Raw genomic sequence first — 19,734 nt, 5'->3', positions numbered from 1 at the left:
ATCGAAAACTACTCTAGAAAATGTTTAAATAACTGTTCGAAAAAACAAATGTATTTACACACTATTTTATTAGGTGGTGTAATCGGAACTGCAGCAAACTTTTCAGTTTTGTTGACACACTTGCTTCTAATCGTGGCGCTGGTTTTCCCGAGAGTGACGACATCTAAAATCGTCCTCACTATTTCAATCGGGCTGACATCTGGAGATTGTGAGGGCTGGTCAGTCCGTTGTCGTGACGTTATTTTCTACTGTCCACGTTTAAACGGTAAACTATGATGAATTCGATATGAATTACGATCCAAAATATCCTGAGATAAACTTAGAGTTGTTGCACCATTGTTCGGAGTCATTATCCTCTAAAAGCAGTTAATCTTCATAGCTGCATAGTCTTCACCGACCGACACAATGAATTAAATGAATGAATTGATATCGAACCTCCCGACAGCCGGGTGTGCGGAGTTTTACGAGTTTTGAAAGAAATTTCGAATTTTATTGGGAAGCACATATTACTACAAAACGCGATAAAATTGTAACCTATTCTCGGAAGCCGGCTACCCAGAGAATTAAACACATGATAATATTGGAAATGTTACTAACAAACAACCCCTTCCTGTGATGCATGTGGAAATGCAGAGGCATTGAACTAACAATCCTTCCTTCCCAAGTAGATCTGCATTCGGATGTGGCCGGTGTCGGTATTGATCAGCATGCAGGGATCATCAGAAACATCAATAAAACGTTGGTTTGCTGGCTTCAAACGTGGTTTTAGAGACACCGATAATGCAGATAATGCAGTGGACGTCCAAATGAGGCGGTAACATCAGAAAACATAACGAAATCCAAAAAATCGTTTTGAACGATCGAAAAGTGAAATTGTGTGAGTTAGCTGACCAGAAGGACTGTTTTGGCTTTATATTGCATAAGCATTTGACTATGATAAAGCTCTGTTCAAAGTGGGTGCCGCGTTTGCTCACCGTTGACCAGAAACGAGAACGTGTTGATGATTCTGAGCAGTGTTTGGCCATATTTAAACGTAACAAACCGGAATTTTGCGTCGATATGCGACAATGGATGAAACATGGAATCATCACTTCACTCCGGAATCAAAACGATCGTCATCTGAGTGAACAGCAACTGGTGAACCTCGTCCAAAGCAAATGAAAGGACAACAATCAGATGGAAAAGTTATGGCCACGGTATTTTGGGATGTGCGTGGTGTAATATTTATCGACTATCTTGAGAAAGGAAATACCATCAACAGTGAATATTATATAGCGTTATTGGGGAGCGTTTGAAGGCTGAAATTGCAAAGAAACGAACGCATATGACAAAGAAAAAAAATTGTTTCATTCAAAACAATGACAAAACTACGTGAGTTGAATTGCTTCAAATTGCTCCCATGTCCACCGTATTCGCCAGATTTGGCTCCCAGCGACTACTGGCTGTTCGCAGGCCTGGAAAAATGCTCGTCGGTAAGAAATTTCGCACGAATAAAGAGATTATCGCTGAAACTGAGGCCATTATTTTATTTTCAAACACACATCACCCCGTAATTCCAGAAGCAGAAATCGAATCCTTATGAGTTTTTCTAGTTCGACTAGGAAATCGTTTCCCAGATTTATATTGCATAGACAAAACAATGCGCATTTTCACGCATAACTGATTCTTCCCAAACAGTATAATGAGTATGCATCAAATTTTACACCTCATTTCCGTCTAGCCTGTGTTTTATTTGGAAACTAGACCTTCGTGATTAAAACCGACAATCCTTATAGTACAGTGATTAAATCAGCCCGTCATTATAAGCAGGTAACGATAATGAGACCCTCTTCCCCTCACGTAACCTTTTCTTTCGTCCTTACAACAAGCAAACAACACCCGAATGCACCGAAATTTCTTTTTTCTTTTGCACACTGAAAACCTTTCAGAGTCGGCGGCAGCCGCATACAAATGTAAGATGCCGCTCACCTTGGTTCGACGCAGAACGACGCCACACACAGGCTCCGGGTCCGGTTCGGTTCGGTTTGATGAGACGACGCTATGAACAAATCCAGCCAGGTACTGTTGATGTAAAATTTGCACCTTTGCAATGTAACGGAGGCCCCAGAGTGAGTGCCGATCGATGCAAGAGACACCGCATATCGGAATTCAATGAATTCTGAATCAACAAGGTTTTCCATTAGCGTACACAAAGTGAGGACCGGTTGGGTGTTTGCATGACGAGGAAAGCGCTGACCAAATTGTTTCCTTACTGGCGAAAGTCAGGCCAATCGAAGGGTTAATTATTTCACAGTTAAGTTTCTGTTTCTTATTTTAATTTCGTCAGAAAGTTGAAAATCCAGAATTTCTTGCAATGGTCCCGAATAACAAATTGCCAGACAAAAGTAGTCTACTAAGATTAATCATTTATTATCCACGTCAAGCGCTTACTGTCGGGCTGTTTTTTATCAGTCATGGACCCAACCGGAAATCGACACTCGAGATCGAGTTTTGTTAACTTTGCGAACCTCGCAATGTTCAGTTATCTTTGCGAGAGAGAGCTTTGCTTACAGAACAACAAAAGACAGACTACAAAAGTAATGCGAGAAATGTGACCGAAAGGGATGGATTAAAAAGAAATAAAAATGAAAAACAAGAGGGCGACGAGGTAGAAAGCAAACCGTAGTCGGCTACTCACAAAAAGGGGGAAACAAAAATCCAGTTCTGTTTGCGCTGTATCCCTGTTGTGTGCTCTGAACGCTTTTTTTTGTTCATCGCTTGTTCTGAATTTGAAATGAATGAATCAATGGAAATAAATAAGGCCACAACGTGTACTCCATCATCACCCCGCTGACGTTTCGTTCGGAAGGCATTCTGTCGTTCACTTGTCGAAATTTCACCGAAAAATTATTAGCTGAAGCATCGCAGTAGCTTTAAATACAAATCATGTTTTTTTTGGCAGTCGTGCTCGCTGGTCGTGAAAATTCTTATACTCCCGCAAAATTTTTTTTGTGAAGAAGTTAATTCTGTTTTTTTAATTAGAAGTATGTAAAACAGTGTTCATGATCTCTTTGCAAATTTACATTTTTAATGTTTGGAAGATTTCTCAGAATCTGCGAAAGTCAAAAAAAAATTCAGTGGAGAATGAAAGGACAAAACGTACGTGAAGATCGATAACAGACTTCCCGGAAAAAAAATAAGTTCTATAAAACCATCGATTGATGTTTTATAGAATTTATTTTGGTGTAATGATGTGATGATGTAAATAATAAATTTGCGAAACAGCATATTATCTGGCAAGGTATTTGCAGTTACGGAAAAAACCGACAAACAAGTTATCCGAAATGTACAAGCAGAAGTGCCTAAAAAAGCATATTTTTTCGTACATTACAGCTCACAACAGACCTAGTAAGTAAATTTGGCAAGCTGCCTTGACAAAGAAAGGGTTTTTTACATCGAATTTATACTAGGAATGAAAAAATCTCATTTTTATTTTTATTCATTCTTACTGGGGATGAAAAATGGATATTCTGTGAAAACCTCAAGAAAAAAATACTACGCCATGCAAGGTCAGTTGTGGAAATTGATGCGTTTGAGGCGTGTATTACGAGAAGAATGGCCGGAATACGAGCAAAGACATGATAAAGTTATTCTCCTGCACGACAACGCTCAGCCTCATGTCCAAAAGTCGTGAACAAATATTTAGAAACGCTCAAGTGGGACATTTTGCCGCACCCGTCGTATTCTCCTGACACTGCCCCTTTCTGATTACTGGTTGCACGATCTGGCAGGTAATCGGCTTTCTTCTTTCGCAGAAATCGAAAATTGGCTTCAAACTTGGATCATCTGAGAAGACAAGACATTTTTTCGAGATGGAATTCGAAAATTGCCTGGGACGGACCGAATTTATTTTTACTCCCGATATGAGTGGTATTCAAGGGATAGTATTTTTTAATAATTATTTTTTTCAGATTATTATTTTTTTCAGATTTTTATTCGTTTTTATTCGCTGCGTTACTCGAAGTCTCTACAATAACTGGGCAGTTTTTTGTGTCATAGTGAAGTGTAGATAATTTGAAGTGTTTTTCGGTCAGTTATGTTGCGGTTTTTTTTTTTTGGTTCTTGTATAGTCGGCAATCTGTGATTTGTTCACTATGGTTAATGCTTGTGATCGTTGGGTCAAAACTGTTAAACCGGAAGAAAAATACAGAACCAACATTCAGTGACGACCGTAACAATTATATTTCATGACGATTCTCTGTTGGATGGTCGTGCTTCTGCTGGTGTCTACTGTCGCGAAATGAGACTAGAGCCGTCTCATTCACTAGGTAAATACTGTACTGTGTTTCAAGCAGAAATCCACTCGATTCTGTGTCGAGTACAATCGACACTTCAGCAGAGAATCTGTTGTAAACGATTTTTTTTTTGTTCCGACACTCAGGTAGCTTTAAAGGTCCTCAGTCCGAACGATTCTCGGATAAATCTAGTGACCGCAAGTAGATCTTAAATCAAAAACATCTGCATTTTAAATAGCGTTTACTTCTTGAGAGTACTCAGCCATTCTGTAATAACTGGAAAATAATGAACTGATGGTGATGCTTGCAAACTTACGCTCAGACAAAAATATTTTTACCAGTTCTGAATCTAAAAATGTTGAAATGTCTACTGCATTTTTCCATGCATCATTGCAGTATTATGATCAGAGCGTACTGAATATTATACTTGTGATTTGTGTGAATGCGATTACGGCACTTCATAGCATCTGGTATGTAACTGTCCCGCATTGACGCAATTACGAATCCGGGTTTTTGGTTCCCCATACATGGCTCAATCTGTGTATGGAGATCTTAAATTGATGGATATTTTATCGTTCCTCATACAATGTAATAAGGAATTATAGTCAGAGGGAGCGGGTTTTCAAGCAGTTCCTCGATAAGTTTTTTCGAGCATATTTTTTAGCCGAACAGTTAGCTATTTTTTCTTAAAATTTTGTTTTGACTGTTAGCATATTTCAAGAGTAAACTGCTCTAAAAGGTGCACGACCAAATTTTTCAAAACACTTTGCGGGGACGGGTATAGCGTGATGGGTAAGTCGATGCCTTTCACGCAGCCCGCCTGGGTTCGATTCCCAACCCCGCACATAGGGTCAGAAAGTTTTTCTGGCCCGAAGAGGCGAATGACATTAATGTTAAAGCCTCTATAATTGAAACAAAAAAAAAAAAAAAAAAAAAAAAAAACACTTTGCAAAAGCTTCTTGGAAACTGCTTAAGATTGCTTAAGATATTTTTTCTTTTTAAGATTGCGTAAGATATTTTTTCTTAAAATTTTGTTTTGACTGTTAGCATATTTCAAGAGTAAACTGCTCTAAAAGGTGCACGACCAAATTTTTCAAAACACTTTGCAAAAGCTTCTTGGAAACTGCTTAAGATTGCTCAAAACCTGTTCGAAAAAATGGCACGAAAACTGCTCTGACAAAAATGTTCAAAAGAACTGCCCAAAATAACTTACTCGAAAAATTTTGCACAAAACTACTAAAAAAATTGCTCGAGAAAACTGCTTGACAAATTTAATCTTGAAATTTGCATTTTTGACGTGAAATTTTTTGAATTTCTTTCAAATAATTTTTAGTGCAGTTTTTTTCGAACTCATAGTTTTTTTGGCTTATTAAGATTTTTTAAAACATTTCGGTAGCAGTTAGCATGTTTTACGAGTAGATTTTTCAAGCAGTTTTTTCGAACAAGTTTTCAAGTAGTTTTTTGGAGCAAATTTTCTAGGAAATCCTCAGTAGGTTTTTTAGACCATTCTTTCGTGCAGTTTATCGTGCATTATTAACGAACAATCTATTTAAACAGGTTTTTCGATCACTTTAGCAAAAAGTTTTTTCAACCAATTTTTCGAGTACCTTTTTCAAGCAGTTTTTCGAATTTTTCTTGCGAATAGTTAGCAATTTTCAAAAGTAGATTTTTCAACTAATCTTTTCGACTAGTATTTTTCGGGCACTTCTTCTGTGAACTTTTTCGAGCAGATTTTTAAAATCTTTTCGTAAAGTTCTTCAAGTAAGTTTTCTGAACAGGATTTTCGAGCAGTTTGTTTTTTTGAGTTTTTAAGAGTAAATTTCTCGAGCAAGTTTTCGAATAGTTCTTGCGAGAAATTTTTCGAACATTTTTTTTGTTTGATGAGTTTTTTCGAGCAGTTCTTTTGAGCATTTTTATCCGAACAGTCTTTTCGTCCTTTTTTTTAACAGGTTTTTTGAGCAATCTTTAGCAATTTCCAAGAAGTTTTTGCAAAATGCTTTTATATATTTGGTAGTTTAGCTTTTAGAGCAGTTCGATAAGATTTTTCGAGTTTTTTAATGATTTACGGAAGTTTTTCGAGTAGTTCGAAAATTAGAAAAGTACATTTTTTCCAACAATCTTTTCGAATAGCATTGGTAAGTTTTCTCGAGCATTTCAAACTATATATTTGAGATTGTGGGTGGTCGAAAATTCAATTAAAAACGAACAATGTAGAATTTTCCCTGTTCACCAAGCCGTTAACTCATAACTTTCTCTAACAGTGACGAGAATTTCGTATACAAAAGATACTTACTTTGTATTTTGCACAGCCTGGACTCGACTATTTGAACTGAGTATCTTCACACAATTAAAATTAGTATTGAAGTTCGTTAACACCGTGAAAATGGATTCTGTGCTCCTGTGCAAATGAGCCTTCTGAGTATTTTTATGCACCGTTCGAGTGGAAATGATTTTCATCGAAGTTCTGCTGATTCTTCGCATTCGACTTCTATCATCAAGTGCAGGATGATTTTCAAGACTTGTTACTTAAAATAACCTTACAGAAACATAAAATAACGTTAGTTCGTCTTGCTAAATTGGACAAACTTGAATTCAGTTCGAACATTCTTTGTTAGCTACATGCATGACTCAGGAATCGTCGTTTAGCAGTTAAAATTAACCACTGGGAATCATCTGGGAAGTCACTTCAATGATGTCAATTTTGGTCTGGATGGGTTTCGAGGCGATACGTACAACGCAGATATGTTCGCTTCGCTCTTCGTCGATTGAGGATACACGCGCAATGGAATACTACCAGGTTTGGTGTCTACTAAATTTGAACAGATTAGGGACTCAATTGAACAGATTGAGTTGTGTTAGGCAGAATTAGATTTCTCCAGACTCTCCATTTTACGATGATTGTGTGATATTTTTTATCAGCTCCAGTAGTTAAAACTAGCTAAATAAAGCGGATTTATGCTTTATCAAGCAAAATAAATCGAGTTCATTATTGTAATTTGGGCTTGTGGTTAAAAATTCGGCCAACTGGAGTATTTTTATTCTTGTTTCGTCTTCAACTCAAAAGTGCATTAGCAGCTCATGATAAACTGAGTGTTCAGTTCAACATAAACCATTAAGTAGACGAAGAACTCAAATCTGATGTCTTTGGAGAAACCAAATTTCGACCCTCTGGTCGCCCATTCAGGCGTAACTAATTCCTCCAGTTTTCTAGATAGTAAGACTATCGAAACTCATCAACGGTATTCCAGTACTGAAACGATTGTTGGTTGACTATGCCGAAGAAATACGCATTGTATTGTTTTATCCTAATATACTGTATACAAGATAAATATTTCCTACTACATAGAAGATGGTTTGAGCTTATATACAAGTAAACAGCTCAACACGAAAAAAAATTGCAAGAAGAGTTATTTATGGCGAACAAAAAAGCAAAACCAATGAAAAATTTTCTTTCCCGCTAAATTTATCAGTAATGTATAAAAGAACTTCCAATATTTTTCAAAAACTGTAGCTACTTCCAACATCAAAATAAAATTCATATTCAAACAATAATTACAATCTGGAGAAATCTGCCATCTGCATGGCACAAAACAGAGAAATAATAAAAAAGTAGCAAGTTTTCAACTGCTACATTAACTCGTAAAAATCTTCATCTGCTAGCAATGATGGCACAAACAAAACGATTCACACACACACACTAACACACTCACACATCGATATCCAGGCTGCGTGATTATTTTTACACTTTATTTCAAACTTGTTCTTGTTTGTTGCCGTCTGCACTTACCTGATGTTCTGGAGGGCAGTGGAATCCGATTTCCCTTCCTTCGGGATCGTCGCACGTATGATCGGGACGAGGAGAACGAAGCACTCGGCATTTTTCTTGTGTATGTTGCTTTTTTTCACTGTTGATATTCTTGCGTATCCGAAAAAAAAACTATGCTTTTCTCACTCCTATTTTTCTCGACTTTGACAGACAGTCCTGTTTATGTGCACTGGTACTGGAAATCGATTTTCCAGCTGCTTCCTTGCTCTTCTCTCACACACAATAATACAGGGATCAGTGCTTCTCTGGCACATTCACAACTCCCCGGAGCAAGAGGTTTCCCCTAATACCACTGACAGCTCATCCGGAACCGAAATGTCCACCCGGATGGACATTGTACCGAAATTTAACCGTAAGCCGATTGGCTGGTACAATTATTAATACTAGCATAGGAAAACGCTAGACAATAAATTTAAGAACAGACATTTACTATTTCTTTTATCGAAAATATTTTTCTCCACCAAACACACGGACCTTTCTTGTGTGTGATTTTCAACACTTGCTTCGAGGCGGACACTTTTTTTGGGTGTTTTCAAATTACAGCACTTTTCATTCACTACGCACTCGAATGCGCTACGATCGAACAAAGACGACGGCCACCATTCTGTGGTTGTAGTCCATCAGCAGAAACAGTGCGGCGAGTCGACGTTGAATTCGGTGCGGCCATTTTTCAACTTTTCACCATCAGCCAGTGCTCGTTCTCTGCTCTTCCACCCCATTGGGTGAGACCTGGCGGTGACTTGCTTGCTCACTCTCCAGTACTATTGCTTTTACGGGGCTGCTTTCTGTTTCCGAATGTCACTCTGAACACAAAGTTGACTAGATTCGGTTCGTTGTGTTGCCAGATCTAGGAATAAAAAAAAATTGAGATATAAGTAGTAGAATACAAAGAAAAATCGTTTTAATTCTATTAGGGTCAACATGTAAACATACAGTATATCTAGCATGCCCAAACACGTCATTCGAATAATTATCAAAAACCATATTACCAAGCAATGGCATTTTTAATGAACGTGTAAAGACAGTAATGGTGAAATTTCCATTCAAATTTGAATTGTCATTATTATTTAATCATTGAAATGGCATCACTCGATCTCGTGTATGGGACCCTATTGTATATCCAATTTACAGATTTTAATAGGATTATCCACTATCGCATTGAAAATCAGTCAGTAGCAGACATTCCATAAATATAACACAATTTATTAATCTCATAAAATCTAAATTCCCTGGCAACACCCACAGCCCAACTTCGGCATTACCTGTCTCACTTTCACCTTCGTTTAAATGGGGCATTCCAGTATACATGCACCGGATAGCAAAAAACGAGACAGCCTGCACTGTGAGATATTCCACGCTCGCAAGTCCAAATAGTAAAAAGTTTCGATGAAGTACGCACTCTCTCTCTCTATTCTTCTGGATTGACCAAAACGCACACAGTCGTGTTCTTTTTTCTCTCGGGCTTTTACCCGTTTACTTGCGCTCGGAAGGAATCTCCAGCGCACCCTTCGTTTCCATCTGCTCTTTATCCAAAAGCTGACACTAATTCTGGTTACTGCTGATGATTGACGACCGACCGATCCGATTTTTCCGAACCAGTTTTTGTACAATTCACGAACGTTTCACTACTCGCAAAAACATCCCTCGGATAGTTTACATTACAAAGTCACAATTTTTCGCACTTACGAACCACGGCAAGCAAAACAAATTGCACAATTTTCACCTTTTCCGACAAGGTACAAAGTTTTCCTTCTACACACAATGGCACCGATCCGAGACACGAATTATTTCTCGCTGGCAGCCATCCCATCACGCAAGCTTCATTACAGAAATGTGCATGGGTGTGTGTGACGACGGAAGAGAGTAAAGAGAGTCTTGTTGGCAGGGCTGTCAGAGTTGCTACGATTTAAAAAGGAAACAATGGAGCCATCTAAACGAACATTATCGTTAGTAGACTTTATCAGTAAACGCAGACTTTTAAACTATTGTGGATCAACAAAAGTTTGAAAATGTTTAATCAATAAATGGATTACATTCGGGCTATATAATGAATATTATTACCCTACTTATGTGTAATTCTAATCCCAAGTAATTAAAATTACTGCCAACATTGCGCAAATGCCAAAGCAGTTGATGATACAGTTTCGTCGAGTTTGAATAGTGTGTGTACAAAATTAACTTACACAGAGAAAACTTTGACGAATTACACGGAGTCCGTGAAGTGCTGAATAAATATAACTTTTAACTCAATAGGTTTCCAACATCGACTTAAAGTATCATATAATTCTGTCAATTTCGTTGGCTTTCTGACAGCTTATTGATAACACCAAATGCAAATCCGTTTCAAGATGATTAGTTCTTTTTATCTCAAAATACATAGCATCTACCACTTTTTCTCGAAAAAAAATGAAAATTCGAATGTTTTCTCTATTGACCTGTATCCAACAGGGTGTGAGAATTGAGCATCTTTAATATTTAAATCGTAGCACACAAATATTCAGCATGTTATAAAAAGTTCCCATGAAACATTTGAGCTCAACCGGACATGGGTAAGGGTGAAGCCAGAGAGAAAGCGACACACGACGCGAAGCGAAACGATGCGAAACTTGACAGATCGCACGGAGTCGTGCGGCAGAGCTCCGTCCATTCAAGTTTTTAGTAATATTTTATTTCAAATTCCAGTCTCATCCTAATTCAAAAATGTTCTAAGCCACAGTTGTGCATTCTTGTGAGTATTCCTCACATACTAAGTCATCCTTTTTCAATGCATTAGTTGTTTAGCAAGAGGTACTCGAACAAACAAACTCATATAATTCGAACTTAATCTAATAATCGCACCTAATCACCTGTTAAAGTTGTTTAAACCCGAAAAATACCTTCTGAACTATTTTTATCACCCGGAATTCTTCCTAATCTTGCATACTCACACAATCTCTCCTAAAAATTTCTGAGCCCGCTACATCTTGTTTATGCTCAGATAAAGATTAGAGTGATTTCTCCCTAGTTGTTTAGCGTACGTTTTTGGTTCTCAATGACTTTGTATTGACATTAAATGGATGATGCGAATGAGGCGATTCTAGTAGCATTTCTATCATGACGTATTTTCGATTCAATCATATTCCATAGTGATCCCCAAAACAAACGTCAATGTGCCAATAACTAATATTGAATCAAGAGTCAAGACAGGAAGATTAAAACCATTTTGTTTATGGTTGTTGTTGATTCGATTGTGGAGGTTTTTTACTTTACGGTTATTCACCTCCCAGACTAGAAAAGTTGTGACTCTATGTGCGGGGTTGGGAATTGAACACCGGAAGGCTGCTCAATAGACATGTACTTACGCATCACGTTATATCCGTTACCTTAAAATTGAATTGTTTTTAAACGCTCTATAATATCAAATGAGTTAATTCGCAGCAAATAATGTTTCAAAAATGCCCCACTGCGTACACCTACGTGCGAAAAGCTATGGTCTGTCAAATGTGAGTAATTTTTAACTGCAATTTCAGTAATTTGAATATTCATCACACAAAATGTTAATAAGTTCATTTTCAATAAGATGTTTTAGTTGTGATTAAGAGTGCAGAAAGTTCGTGCAAATTGTGATCTGTCAAATCGAACAAATGAAAATAATCGGACGTACGGAAGAAAACATATGCGATTATCAAAAATCCTATAATTCTCGGCAGCATTTAAAAGGAAGCAAAAATGTGTACCGAACAAGCTCGTGACCTATCGGAGATCAAACGTTTCCAAACCAACGAGGAAGGACGTAAAACAGCAACAACTACGGATCAGGTTAGTTCCGTCGCATGTGATTTTTGGTCGTTTTAAAAATAGATTAACTCGAACTGCACCGACGTTTCAGATTAAAACGGAGTCGTCGGTCGAACGGCTCTACAGCAGATATGAACAGCTGGCAGCAATGGACCCATCCCTGCCGACACTTACTCGTATGGATCATGCTCGTTATTTAGAAATCTCACTAGAAAGATTGTCCTCAGGATACGAATGTTTGGATTGTAGCCGTCCTTGGTTGGTTTACTGGATCTTGAATGCCGCTAGCGTTTTGGGAGTAAAGTTCACCGACAGTTTACTTAACCGAGTAGTGGATTTTTTAATAAAGTTTGAAACTAACGCTTCTTAAAGATACAAATTTTTAATTTGAGCATGCTTTTTAGGTGCCGCAGCCAGAATGGTGGATTCGCAGGTGGTCCCGGTCAGGATCCGCATCTAGCACCTACTTATGCAGCGGTTAACGCTCTTTGTATTATTGGAACAGATAAAGCCCTTAACGCCATCAATCGTAGAACACTGAAGGAGTTTCTTTGGACAGTTCGTGAACCAAACGGTGCCTTTCGAATGCACGTCGGAGGAGAGCTGGATGTACGTGGAGCATATTGTGCAATTTCATCTGCAAAGCTAGCTACCTTCTCGGCAGAAGATGAATCTCGCCTGTTCGAGGGGACAGCAAACTGGATTGCTGAGTGTCAAACATACGAAGGAGGTTTCGGTGGAACTCCAGATTTGGAGGCTCACGGAGGATATTCGTTTTGTGCGGCAGCAGCTCTTGTTATCCTAGGTGGGGAAGAAAAATGTGACCTGAACGCTCTGCTGCGGTGGGCTGTGAACCGCCAAATGGCATATGAAGGTGGTTTCCAAGGTCGTACAAACAAACTAGTCGACGGATGTTATTCATTCTGGCAGGGAGCTTTGATTCCGATTGTCCAGAGTTTAATGGCTCGGAAAGAGGGGCGACCAGAAATTATGGACACAGTGCTGTTCCATCGGATGGCCTTGCAGGAGTATGTGCTCATCTGCTGTCAAAAGCCATCCGGTGGTTTAATTGATAAACCAGGAAAGTATGTGCTGAGTCGTCGAGGTAAGTGAAGAGATTGACACTAATAAAACTTGTTATCCATTCCAGACCAGCAGATCTGTATCACACTTGCTATACTCTGAGCGGACTTGCTGTTGCACAGCACTGCGAAACAAATAAACCTCCCGTAGTACTGGGACATCCTGACAATGAAATACTGCCAACTCATCCGGTCCATAACATCCCTCCAAAAGCGGTTATCGATGCATATAAATACTTTCTGAACAACGAACTTCTGGAGCCGGACCGCGTCAACGGTCACTGTAACGGTGGTGGTGGTGACGATATCGAGATGAAAGATTGTCCAATGGACGATACAAGCGAATCAAGCAGAAAGCGCGCCGAAACCCCTGCCGGGGACACAGACTCGATGTCCGGCATCAGCGCTGGGGCCGATCTGCAGGAGGAACAATCGGTGGAGACAGCCTCCGAATCGTCGAGTGCGTGCAGCAGTGAACGATCCTCAGCAGAGAGGTCTCAATCTTGAACATTTGTTCTCCACAAAATCATTTTGTTATGGAACGTGAGACAAAGTGTGTGATTGAATTATTACTATATTTTTCTTATCTTGAATATGCGCTTTAATACTTAAAATATAGAAAATAAATATGCCTTTCTAATGATAGAACGGATTATGAAAACGTTAATCTCAGAGAAAAAGTCATTTTAGAACTTCACATTTTTGCGCCTTCAACTCGTCAGCGGGTAACAGTTGGTGTTAAACTTTCAAGCCACTTAGCAATTTTACATAAACCGGCAAGTCGACATGAAGGTAATTTAACTTCGAGTGGCTAAGAGTATGTTTAGAGCAAATTCAACAGATTGAAGTTTTATATGGGAGATCTATAACAGAATTGAAACTGGAACAAACGTATCTCCAGCAAGCCGTTTTAGTTTTATTTATTCGAACAGTTCTACTGTCAAATTTTAAACTGGTATACACTGCCGTTCTATTTTTTCTATATTTGAAACACAGATAAAACGCTGCTGGGGCTGCCAGTTTATTTTGTTACAATTTCTAGATTTAAATTTTAAAACTGACATAATTAATGCATCTAGAACTAGAACTCTCCTGAGGGCATATTGCATATTATGTCAGTTTTAAAATTTAAATCTAGAAATTGTAACAAAATAAACTGGCAGCCCCAGCAGCGTTTTATCTGTGTTTCAAATATAGAAAAAATAGAACGGCAGTGTATACCAGTTTTAAATTTGACAGTAGAACTGTTCGAATAAATAAAACTAAAACGGCTTGCTGGAGATACGTTTGTTCCAGTTTCATTTACATTATAGACCACCCATATGAATTTTGCAGCTGCTGAATTTGCTCTGAATATGCCCTAACAGTTTTAAATTTGACAGTAGAACCAAATACAAATAATAATACCCCTAAGTCCCATATAAACGAATCGCCAATGTTTGGTTCATAGCATGAACAAGTAAGCCTAGCAAATATCGCCCTTTCGTTGCGATAGTGTGAAAATGTGAAAGGAGATCGTTTCTGGCAACGCTTTATGCTAGTTGCTACGGTGCAAAACAAACTTGTTTGTTTATCGTTGCTGTATTAAACTGCAACAATCAGTCTAAATATCGCCGTTTAATAAACCGAGAAGCTTTCGAAATGGTGAGAAGTTGCTTAGTGACACACGAACAGGGTCGTCCGAAATTTCGCTCCATAGTTTTCCTAAGGATTAAAATATGTAAGTAATATGTTTACATATTTTTCACTATAATAAACAGTAACTATAGTGAACTTGTTCTTACCCTTCAGTGTTGCTAGTTTTATAGAAAATTCGTTAAAGTACATTGTCACTCTGACAGTGTATCATGACAATGTACCGCACGATGTAAAGTGTGTCCTTGAAAATTTGTCGGAGTACTCCGTATTATAATTTGTATTTAATAGAACTGTCCGAATAAATAATTTTCTCAGAGATGGCAGAACCGATTTTCACAATTTTAGATTCAAATGGTATGTATTAAAATGCCATACTAAATTATTGAATTTTATCTTGATACTTCCGGTTCCGAACTAACAAGGAATGATTTTTCTTCCTGGTCTGCTGAGACACGACCGGATTCGACAGATGCCGGATTGGCGGTTCAATGCATAGGGCACTGGTCTGTACCAGTTGTCGTATGTTCGAGCCCCGAACTGGAAGGATTCGTAATGTAAGTAGAATCGTAGCACCAGCCATGCAATGGTTCTGTACACACTAAATTGGCTGCAAAGTCTGTTGAAACAGAATGTCAAATTCCACAACAGGAATGTAATACCAAGGCTTAATAATATCCATTTCGTCCTCGGATCCAACCGAGCTCCCGGCACTGAGTAAGGCACCTAACATTTCGTCTTTCCCTTTAGCTTCTGCTGCACTTTGCGGTTGCACGAATTGCCTCACATATTCTGAACAAATTCTCCGTTAGCGAGCCCGCCTATCTCAAGATAGGAGATAATATTTCAAATGCCAAAACGACAACAATTTTCGAAAACGAGCTGACTCACAATATTTAACTTTTTCGCTTCGGGGAGAAACTAATCCTACGAGCGGCTGGCAGCACGAAAACCTGGCTGCTTCTTGCCTGGCTGTCAGATTTACGGAGAGTATGGCGGTCAACAATCCGATGTAAGCAAAAATACTCGGGAACTCGGGAGACAGGGGTCAGATATAAAAACATCAATTCATTTTCAAAATTCAGGCTCCGAAATTAGTTCTACAGCTGAATTCTGATCTTGAATTTCGATCCGAAATTAGGAAACTGAATTCTGTTTCAAAATCCTCTTCTCGAATCCAAGTTTAAGTCTTGCATGCAGGTACTGAAATCTGGAAATAAATCCTGAAACTGAATTGAAGAATTGAACCACACTCCGGAATCTCCAGAACCAGTAGGATTCAGTTACAGAATCTTAGTTTTAAATTCTGAACCGGTATTATGGAACTAATACTTGATATCGAATTATGAAACTGAGTTCAAAACCTGAAATTATGTTTAGAATTCAGGTTCTGAAATCAGTTTTAGAACTCAGTTCCCCTATTCATTATCTTTACGTTCCGTCTTAGACTCGTCAGTGCAAAACAGTTTATGATGAACTATTATGCCATCAGTTCATGCCAGTTCAACACAAACCGCTAGACAGACGTAAAGTTATTGCTATTTGCAATACACTTATAATTAGCACCGAAGTGCTAAGTCCTTCCTGACGTGCCGAGTGATAATTATAAGTGTATTGCAAATAGCAATAAATTTACGTCTTTCTAGTGGTTTATGTTGAACTGCAGGTGGCATAAAAGTTCAACATAGACTGTTATGCTCTGACGAGTCTAAGACGAAAAGCGGAGAGAATGAAATTGGTTATGTGCCCTAGCACAAAATAAGGTTAATCCCTAAATGAATAATTTGTTGTTGCTGTTGGTGGTGGGAAAGGTTATGCCGTCCGAAAAACGAATGAGAGTGTGACCTGAGCACAGCGTTGCCAGGTATTTTTTTTCAAAAATCTGTATCTGGCGCAAAAATCTATGTGCACTATATCTGTATCAGAGTTCTGCATCATAAGTACCAGAAAAAAATTTACCAGGGCTCAGTTCAATGAGCAAAAAAAAGTCTTCCGACAACCTTTTCTCACCCTAAATTGGTATTTTTGGGGAACATATCTGTATTACGGTATAGAGGTCATAAATTGGTTTATATACCGAGAAATCGATATAAATGCCGAGAAATCGATATACCTGGCAGCGTTGCCTGAGTGTTTGAGATTTTATACCGCACAAGAAGAAATGACCGTTTTCGATCATGCTTTACCTCTTATACACGCTGCCAAAAAAAACCCAACGGTTGACTTAAATTCACCTAACATGAAGTAATCAAGCATGTTTTTAATTGTTGGGTGAAAAGTACTGTATCGGTTGAGTAGTTTTCACTCAACAGTGTAGTTTACTTCAATAAGTTGCTGCTGGGTGAAAAAATTTTGTGTGTTGCATTACAGAAACTATCGGTCAGAGTGAAATTATTTTGTAAAATTGCCGGTTTTGGGAGAATAATTCAATGATTGTCATCAATCGCAGTGTGAGTAGCTTTGTATAATTTCTTTTTAATATGATAATTACACCGCAATATCATTTCAGGCGATGGAAGATATTGAGATGCGTTAGATCGCTCAACGGTGCAGTTTCAGCAGCTGAATAGAACAGCATTGGTAGTTCAATGATATAGTTACATTGTTGAAATATGTAAAAAGATTAATATTAAATAAATAAAGTAATCATAGTTGACTTTATTGTTTGCGTTTTATTTTTCAAACCATCGAACGAAAACTGAAATCAAATTACCCAAGTTGATTTTTATATCGCTTGCGTAGTTTCTACCTAATCAGTACTATTGATGCTTTTACTCAAAAATAAGTAAAACCCATTTTACCCAAAATTGGCTTTCTGCACACAACCCCTCTATTGAGTGAAAAGTACTTAAAATTAGGTAATTTTTTGGCAGCGTGTAGGATATCAGAGGTATTTTGGCCACTTCATATATTTTGGCCCACGTAACAAACCTCATGGATTTGACCGATGTGAGGTAACACATGTTGCATCAATTTGAAACTAATCACATTAAATTACCTATTGCGGAAGGGGTTTTCAAAGATATTACAACATTTGGTGGATATTTTTATAAAGTGAACCAAAATAAAATAAATCCTATAGTGGGTCAAAATAGCTCTGTTACCCTACTCGTCCAGTTAAAGATAGGGACTGATATGTGCCTAGCTCGAACCCGTCGTCCGAACATTTTTGAAAACATTCAACCACAGATTACTGATCATACTTCTGATGACAAGGAGCAAGAAATATGTTGTGCGTTTGGTACAACTCGGGATATTAACGATCGAGTTCTACCCATCCTTCCACAGGACGAATTTTGAGACATTGTACCATAGTAAAGTGAAGCGTATTCACAATTGACAATTTTAATAGCACGTGATTGACAAATCAGCCACAAATGGTTATCTGTCAAGATTGATTATTTTTCTACACTGATTTTAACGGTCGGTCCCAACGGTTTGAACACGAAAATTTAAAAAAAAAACTTATAATTTTACTATATATTAATTATCTGAATCTGAAATGTGTTACCTTGAAACAATCTAATATGTTATAAAAATAAAAAAAAATTGTTTCAAGCAATAACATTCATACAGACAAACATTTCAAAATATCTGCAACAATTAATTATAAATGTTGTCGCCTTTAGTATGACACCCTGTACTTAATTTTCGTAACTATGGCGGTATTGGTGTTAACACGCATTTTAGAACCATCGTAGAATATCGCAAATCTCTACGAAGAGGAAAAGCTTACCGCTTTCGGTAAATATGTATTGAGTTCATGCCAACACCTACACACACGTCTGTTTACAAACGTTCATTTCGTGCTCGTTTGCGTTTCAAAAACTTGGTCCGAGCTCAACCGTTCAATATTCTTTGTTTGTCCATCGAGCAGTGCGAAGGTGCCGTCAGTTGTGTCCGTGACTGTGTTGAAAATTTGTATCCATTTTTCACTCATTTTGTGGAGTAAGAAATCAATCGACAATGGAATAGTCCGGCAGTCTGACGTGATAAGTTGGTGGGCAGAAAGGCTTCAGGCCGAACATTAAACAATTCCGTTTTATTTCTGTTGGTGATAAGTTTGACCAGGAAAAGTGATGCAATATCATCTAGTGGCGTCAGTTTAACGGGAAGCATAGTGTAGAAAATTTTATACTTGAAAGCCATAATAGTTTTATTTTTGCGAAACATTCGTTAGTGTATAAAAAAAAACCCTAAGTTCGATTGTTTTAACCAACTGGCTATTTAACACTTCAGAAGCCATATTTGTGTTTCTATTGCAAAAGCAACGAAGCAGCCTCAAACAGACAGAAGAAAGTTTTTTTTTGTTTATGGGAAAACGGTGTACAAGCCTGAAAAGAAAACTTACACGAACACATACAGCAATTTCGTAGGAATAGGCACGCATACAACAAATCACAATAACCCTCGACAGATTCAAATGTTTGTTTGGAAAAGGAGTAAAGACAAGGGTTAAGTCGCGACGGGAGGAATTCAAAGCCTAAAAAAATGAGAAGCCATTAATTAACAGAAAATTCGAAAATATATTATGGAAGCAGTACGCAGAAGTGTTAGCGAACTCTAGCAGTCTGTGCGATGATCAGCCGAAGGTGAAAGTTGACAAACTGTAACATCTGTGATATATGTGTAGATATTATTTTAAATTAATATAATCAATATACAAAACGACGACACTATCCTGTCGAAGCGAAGCCAGAAGAGTTCAAATTTAAGTCGATTAATCGCCTCATATTAAAAATATGCCAGCTTAAGGAGACGACGGCCTGGGTCCAGATTCCAAAGGTTAGTAAGTTTACTAATTACATATTCTTTATCCTGTTTGCTCAAGATATACATTTAAAAATAAGTTTTCAATTTGTTCGAAACGTCCCAACGATACCAAGAGAGTCATTACAGCGTTTAATTTGTTGTAATTTGTAAGCTAACGACAGAAACATTCGATGAGTCATTTACTATTTTGAATATAGAAATCACTACTACCTACACAATCGAATCTGTTGCGCATAGCTGACATTTTGGATGTTTGTCATGACATCCTGATTTATTGAGGAAGTGCGTTGTTCCAACCGATAGTCCTTGTTTGGTAAATGTTATAAAAATGCCGAACATTTCCTGTGCGATGCAGATCTTAGTAAGC

General features: G+C 37.9%; 3 protein-coding genes across 3 annotated transcripts in view; 2 read left to right on the top strand and 1 right to left on the bottom strand.

Moving 5' to 3' along the window:
- The window catches only part of LOC131431479 (F-box only protein 11), a 34,721-nt gene extending 24,833 nt beyond the window's left edge, over window positions 1-9,888 (bottom strand). Inside the window, exons 1-2 of the mRNA XM_058597221.1 lie at window positions 9,363-9,888; window positions 8,062-8,947 (exon numbers count right to left, since the gene is read on the bottom strand). Coding sequence (XP_058453204.1) covers window positions 8,062-8,152 — 91 coding nt within the window. The 5' untranslated portion in view covers window positions 8,153-8,947; window positions 9,363-9,888. The remainder of the gene's footprint in view (window positions 1-8,061; window positions 8,948-9,362) is intronic.
- A 1,813-nt stretch (window positions 9,889-11,701) lies between these two features.
- Window positions 11,702-13,586, top strand: LOC131431473 (protein farnesyltransferase subunit beta). The gene is made up of 4 exons (XM_058597208.1): window positions 11,702-11,898; window positions 11,969-12,225; window positions 12,282-12,962; window positions 13,028-13,586. Exons 1-4 carry the CDS (start codon window positions 11,809-11,811, stop codon window positions 13,464-13,466), a joined length of 1,467 nt encoding a protein of 488 aa, XP_058453191.1. The 5' UTR covers window positions 11,702-11,808; the 3' UTR covers window positions 13,467-13,586.
- Window positions 13,587-18,450: 4,864 nt separating this feature from the next.
- LOC131431465 (cyclin G) overlaps window positions 18,451-19,734 on the top strand; it is a 37,345-nt gene continuing 36,061 nt past the window's right edge. The window contains exon 1 of the mRNA XM_058597195.1: window positions 18,451-19,379. The gene's annotated coding sequence lies outside the window, so the exon portion shown is untranslated. The remainder of the gene's footprint in view (window positions 19,380-19,734) is intronic.

Source organism: Malaya genurostris, chromosome 1 (assembly GCF_030247185.1).
Source record: "Malaya genurostris strain Urasoe2022 chromosome 1, Malgen_1.1, whole genome shotgun sequence".
Classification (NCBI taxonomy): Eukaryota; Metazoa; Arthropoda; class Insecta; order Diptera; family Culicidae; genus Malaya; species Malaya genurostris.
The sequence above is the reverse complement of the archived record's forward strand: the minus strand, read 5'-3'. Positions and strand labels throughout refer to the sequence as shown.